At 46.2% G+C, this 9,509-nt stretch overlaps 2 protein-coding genes across 5 annotated transcripts in view; both read left to right on the plus strand.

The window, feature by feature from the left end:
• The first annotated feature begins 651 nt into the window (after positions 1-651).
• Positions 652-6,251, plus strand: Thg1l (tRNA-histidine guanylyltransferase 1 like). Of its 4 annotated transcripts, none has more exons than XM_004629395.2 (6): positions 652-1,042; positions 1,798-1,974; positions 2,731-2,900; positions 3,579-3,667; positions 4,764-4,871; positions 5,928-6,251. In XM_004629395.2, the coding sequence occupies exons 1-6, from the start codon at positions 852-854 to the stop codon at positions 6,087-6,089; spliced, it is 897 nt and encodes a 298-aa protein (XP_004629452.1). In that variant the 5' UTR covers positions 652-851; the 3' UTR covers positions 6,090-6,251. The 4 variants fall into 4 exon arrangements, with proteins under 4 accessions (XP_004629452.1, XP_023569038.1, XP_023569040.1 ...); XM_023713270.1 differs by having other exon boundaries at positions 654-875; XM_023713272.1 differs by having other exon boundaries at positions 850-1,042; positions 2,826-2,900.
• A 3,058-nt stretch (positions 6,252-9,309) lies between these two features.
• The window catches only part of Lsm11 (LSM11, U7 small nuclear RNA associated), a 9,589-nt gene continuing 9,389 nt past the window's right edge, over positions 9,310-9,509 (plus strand). Inside the window, 1 exon segment of the mRNA XM_023713251.1 lies at positions 9,310-9,507. Coding sequence (XP_023569019.1) covers positions 9,310-9,507 — 198 coding nt within the window.

Here is a 9,509-nt window from a genome sequence, read left to right on the forward strand (position 1 = left end):
GGTTCCTAGAGTAGATAGGATTTGATTGTCTCTTGGTTAGCTTGAAGAGAAAGGGCTGAAGAAGCTGAGTAGTATTAACTTAAAGCTGCCTTCAAGAAGAAAGGAAAGATGACATATTGGTACACTTATGACTGTGTGTACATACCAGAAGTTAACCTAAAGTATGCGAAGTTAGGAGTTGATCATGGTTCACCACATACCTTCCATATTGTTTACTGCATTTTTAAGGATAAAAAAAGTAAGTGGGTAATAAAGTTTGAGTCACATAAATGTGAGGATTGTATAGTTACTATTTTATACTAGCAATAAATAGGTGTATCATTGCCTATAACGTTGGAACATAATATACCCATACGTCAGAATATTAAGGATTTATTTTTCGTCTAGAATTGCACTTTGTACTAACCAATGACCTTAGAAAACAATCCAGTTCCTTGGAAAAAATATAAAAACTGTACAAGTAAATGATTTTGAACTTACATGCTCCCTCATTGAGTTTATACACAGACAGAGAATGGCGCCTGGAAGGAATCAGAAAAACACTTGATAATTCGGTTTACCCATATTTTCTACAATGAGTTAATCTTATTTAGAAACAGGGAAAAAAAAACCAAAAAAACACTTTCAAACTTGGTCAGAAAAGAAAGTTTACAAGCCCTGAGGGAAACTTTGTTCAAGAACGGGAGGAAAAAAAGAGAGGTAGTTAGAAAAATGGTCCTCCTTTGTTTTGGAGAACACCGAGCAAGATAAGCAAAAGCCACAGAGCTGACGACTTCCACCACGGCTAGAGCGGCCGAAGAGAAGCAGGAACTTCCGGGGCGGGGCGTCCTAGCCCTCGCCCTTCCGGCTGCATGTGGGCTTTCGGCTCTCATAAGGTTCGGTATTGCTTAGCCCCCACTTCCCTCGCTCTGAGCCGGTGCCTGAGGGCGGGAGTACTCATGGCCAAAAGCAAATTTGAGTACGTGCGGAGCTTCGAGGCTGACGACACCTGCCTTCCTCACTGCTGGGTGGTAGTGAGGCTGGACGGCAGGAACTTCCATCGGTGAGCTTGCGGGGCGGGGCACCGCGTCTTGCGCCGGCGCTTCCGGGGTCCGGCGCTTTGGCGCAGCCGCTTTCTGGTTGCCCGAGCAACACGGCAGCCAATGGGCGCTCGGCATTGAGCGTCCTGCTGCCCGGGGCTGTGCCTGGGCTTGCGAGCCAGATAGTCAGGGTCGTTAGAAGGTGCGGTGTGCACTGCTGCTGAGGAGCTGCTGGAGGGCCCCACGGAAAGGAGCAGGGACCAGACTGCAAGGACCTGGGGTCGATAGAGGATGGGGAGAACCGCGCTATTCTGATGTCTTTGGGTGGTGTTTCAAGGCCTGTGTAGGCCTTGCAATGAATAACAACGTACAGGATGCCCTCATTTCATTGCCGGCAACAGGCCACGTAGAACGGACTCTAGAAAAATAACAGAACAATAGGAATTTATTTTTTCAAAGGGCTACTACTAATAGCCATTGAGCACTTAATAGGAATCTGGCATAATTACCTTTTCGAATGTTCCCTTAGTCTTCAGGACAGCCCAGTGAGGTAAATGTGTCCCCACTTCACAGGAAAAAAAAAAAACAAAACAAGCCTGAGATGTAGCAATTATGTCCCTTCAGAATAAGAGAGTAAGAAACCACATTTCTGAAGGAAATGGATTAGGTTGTAGCCCGTAGATGCACTATTACAGTGTCTTCCTCTTAGAATCACCTCAGTGGCCTGTGCTGACAGCGACACTTTTCTGCCGCACCCTTTTCTCGTTGCTCATTGCAGCTTTGCTGAGAAGCACAACTTTGCAAAACCGAATGACAGCCGCGCTCTCCACCTCATGACCAAATGTGCGCAGACCGTGATGGAAGAGCTGGAAGATGTTGCGATTGCATACGGGCAGAGCGACGAATACAGCTTTGTGTTCAAGCCGAAGAGCAACTGGTTTAAAAGAAGAGCCAGGTAGCCCTGTGGCCGCTTCCTTTCCTCAGAATATTTCCCGCCAGCATCTGCGCTTCTCTGCGTCCTGGCCTACAGACCAGAGCTGATGTCTGCGGCACGTGCAGCTGCGGAGTGAGCACCCAGTTCCGGTGTGGACTGCGTTCCTCGCGTCTCACACCTGAGCATTCCGTCTACTTTCTTTGAGCTCATTCTTGTCCTTTAGTGCCTCGTCAGCTTAGCTTCTAGACTAACCTAGCGGTGAACATTTAGGATAGAAACAAACCATAAAAATGTAACCTGGATGACTCATACGTTGGCTTTAGCCTTGTCAGTCACTACCTTCACTGCAGTGTTATTTAAACTTTTACTGAAGGAAGGTCTCAGTATGGAAGCAGAGAAATCTGATGCTTAATTTGGCAATATTTTGAAATTCTCAATAGCACACAAAGGATATATTAGTGTGTTTCTAGAGCAGTGGCTTCCCTCCTTCTGAGACTAACAGTAATACAGAAACAAAACAACCAAAAAGTTCTTGAATCATAAATTTATATCACATCCTACAGACAAATATGCGGTGTTAGCAAGAAACGAGACTGGAAGGTTAAAATGTATGACTAAGACATTAAAGTAGTTTTTCTTAGCCAAATGTATCCTATCCCTTGGCTTTCTGGGAAGTTTGTGTAGCCTCTGTTGTACCCACAGACCTTATCATGGCGTTGAATTAATTTCAGACATTTTCCTTCTCTTCTTCCACAAAATGTGTTTTTCGTTTGCAAGCAAGTTCATGACTCACGTGGCCTCCCAGTTCGCCTCCAGCTATGTGTTTTATTGGCGGGATTATTTTGAGGATCAGCCCCTTCTGTATCCCCCAGGCTTTGATGGAAGAGTTGTGTTATATCCTAGCAACCAGACCTTGAAGGACTACCTCAGCTGGCGGCAAGCAGACTGTAAGTGGCACCAAAGAAATAGATTTAAACCACAAGTTCTGTGACTTAAAAGTTGTCAGTCATACATAGGTTTCCTAGTGTGTTTGAAATGCAATATTGTTTAACAGTTTTAATTAAAATTATTTGAAAATTTGGGAGATCCACATCAAAAATAGTTTTAAACAAAAATCAGAGAGGTGTCAGTACAGAGTCTGGATTCTCACTTGGTGTCAGACGTGGCGCTGCCCACAGAAAGCTGTCCCACGCAGTTTGTACCATACCCTGTTGTTCCCTGGGTGGCATGCTGCTTTACACGTTTCTGTTCATGTGGCCTCATTAGGTATTTGTGTTGTGGCCCCTGCCTTACGTGGCTGCGATGGTGCTTGTGTGCCTTTTACTTATATGGTATATTTCGATTTTGCCAGAATAAATGAAAAAGAGATTGGAATAATTTAAATCAAATAACTCTGAAAGTACTTCTAAAATTAGCACCTGAGTTAACAGATTTATGTAGAATGTAAATGAAATGAAGGACTAAAGTTGTTTTTTCCTGCCTACGCCTTCCTCTTTGTTTTCTGTGTAGGCTACTGATTAAATCATTGTCTCTGAGATTTTTAGGGAAAAGCAGGACTCCTGAAAGCCTGACTGTTGAGCAGAGGTTCTGTGTTTGTAAACTTTACTAACTTGTTCTCTTCACAGGTCACATCAATAATCTTTATAATACAGTTTACTGGACACTTATACAACGATCTGGATTAACCCCCACACAAGCCCAAGAGAGATTAAAGGTATGAGGAGTTTACTGCTTAGCTGGGGACAGATTACTGTAATGTCTCCCTGGACATTTTTCTAATGGCCCTTTTATGTTCATCTTTAGCTCCCTTTACAGTTTGATTTTGAAAAAACAAAAAACTCTTGGTAACTGCTCGGCTGCTTACGTGCCTCAGTGAGTCAGTGTTCTTGGCTGGAAAGTGGGTCCCCTGGCACTGGCTCTGCATCCCACCTGCTGGTACTTGGGTGCAGCTGTGTCTTGTGTGTCCTCCTTACACTGGGCCTGGGCTCTCCTTGTCGCTCCAGGTCTCTGTCCTGTTTCTTGGCTGTAGAAGCCCTGTGTATACTAAGAGTCGGTGCTCTTTCTGGAGGTCAGGTGAAAATACTCGATCAGGCATCTGTTTCATTGTTTTACTGTCTGCCTTGGTTCTTTATAAGTAAAGTGTAGAAAGCAGTAGTTGCTACCTCATAGGTGTATGGTGGGCATTTAATGGCATGATGCATGGAAAACATGGAAGTAGGAAATACATGCTAAGTGCTCAGTAAATACTGGTGTTGCTTATAGAAAATGTGCTACTTGGGGCATGATCTGCAGTGAGGTAACATGCAATAAATAGCCCCTAGTACGATACCTGGTTAGTTGGTGTTCACATTATTAGGGGTGCTAAGGATGAAGATGCACATAGCAGTGGAAACACCCGGTTTGGAAAAGCTGAGTTTATATTTTGGTTCTTAGTAGAAAGATAAAGACTCCTTTCAACCCTGGGCATTTTGTATAATCTTCCTAAGCTTCCGTTTTCTTATCTTTAAAATGGAGGTAGTATCATGATAAAATAAGAAAAATGAATATAAAATGTATGTGCATACTAGATATTTAATTGCTATTCCTTCAGCCTCCTCACAGCCTGAACAGTAGGCCAACGGTTGCTGCAGAAGAGAGTTTTGTGAATGTGGATATTAAAATACGATCCAAATTGCTTAAAATGGCAATTCCATAGTATAAGATGCTAGGTAGCACCCTTCCCCGTCTGTGGTCTGCACCATGTAGGTAGGACAGGCAGGTGGCATTCAGGTGTCATGTGAAGCTTTTTATATCTATTGTTGTTTCCTCAGGGAACTCTGGCAGCAGACAAGAATGAGATTTTGTTTTCTCAATTCAGTATCAACTACAACAACGAGCCGCTGATGTACAGAAAAGGGACTGTGTTGATTTGGCAGAAGGTAATCCTATTATGTTCCAGAAAAGTGGGATCAGGCGGGGAAAGGGAGCCTGTGTCCACTCCAAGCTCTGCCCTGCTCGCTGCTAGGACTCCATTTGCTAATGTGGGCTAGATCCCTGCAAAAGGCTTAGTTTGGATGCAAATTGGGAGCCACTTGTAGTCTAGAATTCCCCATCGCATAGATGTAAATAGTATAGACTTTTAAATTCAGCACCCTTCTTTTTTTCTGTGTCATAAGCTCTCATCATATCAAGGACATCCTTTTTTAAACCTGGTACAGTAAAGACACGAGGACTTATGCATTCATAGAGCACTGGCAAATGCTTTCTCCCACGCCGGAGGATATCATTGCATGGTTTGTCTATCTGGGCCAACTAACTTGAAGCCCCAAGAGATGTTCGGTGTAAGCGCTTGTCACTTTCCAAAGTCCCATCCACATTTGCCCTAATAGTCTGTGATGAGCATTTACCTAACTCCTTAAACCAAAATTTTCTCTCTCACCAGCTTTTGGTTTACTTATTTTTTAAAATTCATTGTCTTCTGTATTTTTCTGAAATGAGTGTGTACACGCATTGAAGGGTATGTTAAGAGCTCGGCATCCCACTGGCAGCTCCAGCTCTCATTTGTACCATATTTTCAAAACACATTTGTTCTTTGGCACAGACTCGGATACTTGTTAAAGCAGGTGGGAGAAGAGCCATATTTCTAATTCTATGCTCTTCGCTAAGGAGGAACATAAAATCCCTTTCGTGTTCCTCAGATCACTTGTTTCTTCATTGAGATAGGACCTCGCTATGCCTTGAATTCATTTGGGCTACTTTTGGTCCCCCTGCCTCAGCCTCCAGAACGCTGGGATTGCAGGCACGCGCCGCCGTGCCTGGCTCCAAGCTCACTTTTCAGACTCTAGTAACATAACCTTTAACGTGCTTGTAACTGTAAGGAGGTCGGTGTATGCTGAAAATCTGACAGAAGTAGATAACAGCAAGCTTCCCCCACACCTTCCCCTTCCCCGCAAGCCCACTGTCACGTTGACAATGTCGCCACTCTTAACCTTTAGGTGGATGAAGTCACGACAAAAGAAGTTAAGCTGCCAGCAGAAATGGAAGGAAGAACCATGGCGGTGACGCGGACGAGCATGAAGCCAGTGCCGCTGCACTGCGATATCATCGGCGATGCTTTCTGGAAGGAGCACCCAGAGATCCTCGAAGGAAACAGCTGACAATTCTGGCGTGCGCAGCCGTGCGAGGACACCTGGGTCTCTTCTTCTCAGGACCCTCGCCTTCCTGCCATCCAGAACACTGTGCTGGGGTGACACGACCCCAGGAGGAGGGAGCGGGGAGGGCACGTAGAAAGGGTGATGCCTTCTGCTTGCGCTGGCTGGCAGAGCACGACTCCTTTGGGGTTTTTCTTTCTAATCGTGGCGCTATTTTTATAAAGCAAGGACTATTTCCTGCCTTGCAGGATGAGTCATTTTTAGATTGTGACATAAGTCCTATAAAAGCCTGTCAGCGCTCTTCATCTACGATAGAAGGAGCCCAAACTTTACTCTCCCACCTGCTCCTCCCTGGAGAAGCCAGCGATTCTGAAAAGCCTCGTGTCTGCCAGCCATCTGCTTGCTGTCACCTTTGGCAGACCCAGAGATAAATAGGGGTTCGCACCTGGGTGATGCCTCTGAATTCACCAATTTCAGGGGAAGACTTGGGGCTTTGTGTCAGTCTCCACGTTTCCAACTTTGGCTAACCAATGAGCAGTGGTTTGAATATCCTTTGTGAACACACTCCACGCGTTGCTGTTACGGAGTTTTCTGCATGGTAATGTCATCTTGACAGGGCCAGAGTGTCCAAAGGCACTTGCGTCGTCTTTCCAGGCAGAGGTGGATGTCCGCATGAGAGAAAGATGTGTAAAGATGAACGGATGAAGGTGCAGACACACTTACTCTTTTTTCTTTTTTTTTTGCGGTACTGGGGATTGAACTCGGGACCCTGCGCTTGCCAGGCAAGCACTTATTCTGCTGAGCTACCTCCCCAGTCCTCTCCGTCCTCTGTAGTACTTGTTTTAAGGCAAGTGCTGTCTTCTCACTGGACTTTGTGAAGAAGATTAAGTCGCCTATATAGAATCAGAACAATGAAATTTGAATTCAAGAGCAGCAGGGTCAAATGCCCCTGGGATCCCAGGTGGCAGATGTCAGTGCAGTCAACAGCCCCACGTGCCTGTAGGCCAATAGAGATTGGAGAGGACCGCAGTGTTAAGTGTTAATCTCATGTTGCCAGTCTGTTGGGGCCTGATACGGGAGGTCATGGGCTTGGGGTGAGATAACCCCATTTCCTTCTGTCCTTGTTCCATATTTTAAAGGGAAGGGATTATTTGGTTTTATTAAGAATCACTTAAGAGACAGCCCACGTCCCCATGCCTGGTCTTGCATTGCACAATTTATAGCCAAGAAGAAAACATATCTTTCAGAGAGCAGCGGCTCATCCTTCACTAATTGACACCCCATCTGTTGATGCCATTTTTTTCCTTCCTGTTTCCCCCCACTCCACAGGAAGAGGAGATACAGCGTGGGCTGCTAATTGCTGAAATCTCTTGGAGAAAATAAGCGTTTCAACTTTCTTGGGCCTCCTTATTTATTTCATAATGCAAATACAGTATGCATTTGTGTCTGTCTTTGGGTGAGCCACGATGCACATACCCTCATCAACACAGGCTCACGCACTTACAGACTGAAAAGAACAACTTGGAATCTGCATTTGAAGTGCCCATTTGGGGCTTAGCAGTCCGGTTTACCCCAGAGGCTTTGGGCTTCCCATACAAATGGTTGACACACTTTACAACTCTGGGCAAACAAGGACCTCAGGGTACTGCTAGGCTAGATAAGCAGGAAAATAATGTAGTTTTTCTTTCTTTCTTTTTTTTTTTTTTTTTTTTTCACAACCGGGGATTGAATTCAGGCCCCTATGCTTGCCAGGCAAGTGCTTAATCTACTGAGCTATCTCCCAGCCCCCTAATAATGTAGTTCTTGATTGGCAAATTTGCTTAATGGCAAATTGATAGCATTTTATATCTAATATGTGCAGGCAAGTAGGCACTAAACCACAAAGTCTCAGGACAAAGCCACCCAGAGTAAATGTGTGCTTTCTCTTGATATCACGAGACACCATAAAGCCTGTTCTGTTTGTCCTAAGGCGAGACTCATCTGCTGAATTCCCCGTGGCTCTGGAGCTTTGAATTTTTTTCAGACAGGGTTTCAAATGGAGTAATAAACAAGGTTTAATACCAGTTCCACAAGTAATCTAGTACATTACCTAGAAGTTCCTGCTTGGTGATTTTTATCTTTGCGAAGTTGTGCATTCTGGTGTCTAATTCACTGTTGCGTATTAATTTTTAGCTAGCTTGCTTGCTGAGGTACTCTATAGTATTCTCTTGGTCTTTTCCAAATTGTAAGGAAACAAGCACACAAAAACCAACCAATGGGGTCGGCCAGATAGCTCGGTGGACTAACGCGCCTGCATAGGCGGAGCTGGGGACTGGGTTTCGACTGCGATTGAGACTGAGTGTGGTAGCCTGCACGTGTAATCCCAGGGCTTGGGAAGCAGAAAACAGGAGGATCACTATGAGTCCGATCTGTAGTGAGACCCTGCAGACCCTGTACTAAATACATTTTTTTTAAAAAAAATGTAGTTTATGCTGGTTAACAGTTGGGAGAGTGGTGGCAGTCCAGAAAATGACTTTTGTGGTTTGTGAGTGACTGGGTACATCTTGGCCCTATTGAATAAGGACTGTATCTAGAGGAAACCCATTTTAACATCCCAAAACAAGTGTTTTGCCAAACTGAGACCACAAAGTAAAAATGAACAGATCTGATCTTGTGCATCCTCAGCTCTTCCAGTGCTTTAGCAGTGATCAGAAAACAGTAATTTTTTTTTTCTTGACGCTAACGTCTCTCCATCGTTCGTACAAATTTCTTTATTCTTAGGTAAAGGAAATAAGGTTGCTGCGGAAAAGCCCAGATAGGCCAAACTCTTTTGAGCCCGGGAAGGCTGCGCCTATCCCTCCCCCAGCAGTACTCCGGGAGAAAGCAAGTTGGGGCCCTCCTGGCCCTTTTCCCGCCCTCTCCTTTCAGTTCAAGCTTGGATTAGGTTGCAGCCCCGTGAAAGGGCAAACGCCAAGGATGTTAACCTGCCAATCTGGGATCCACCCGGGGATTCTGGGGTATCAGCACGCTAAGAGGTAACAATACCGACGGGAAAGCCTGCGTTAGAGCCCACGAAGCACCTGCCCGGGTCGCAGCCACGCCCCCACCCCGCAGGAGCCCAGCGCGGGCCGATGCTGCCCCCCGGCGGCCGCGCCCCGCAGTGCGACCCGCGCCGCGGCTGCGCAGTGCCGCCCTCTGGCGGCCCGCGGCTTCCTCCCATCGGCCTCGGCTTGCGGGCCTTTCAAACATGGAGGAGCGGGAGCGGGGGGCGAGGTCGGCTCGCGCCGGGAGCCCCGCGAGCCCGCCCAGCCCGCGGTTGGATGTCAGCTCTGACAGCTTCGACCCGCTGCTGGCGCTCTACGCGCCGCGCCTGCCGCCCATCCCCTACCCCAACGCGCCCTGCTTCAACAACCTGGCCGCCTACGAGAGCTTCCTCCGGACCGGCTC

The sequence above is a fragment of the Octodon degus genome, unplaced genomic scaffold (assembly GCF_000260255.1).
Source record: "Octodon degus isolate 3935 unplaced genomic scaffold, OctDeg1.0 scaffold00029, whole genome shotgun sequence".
Lineage (NCBI taxonomy): Eukaryota > Metazoa > Chordata > Mammalia > Rodentia > Octodontidae > Octodon > Octodon degus.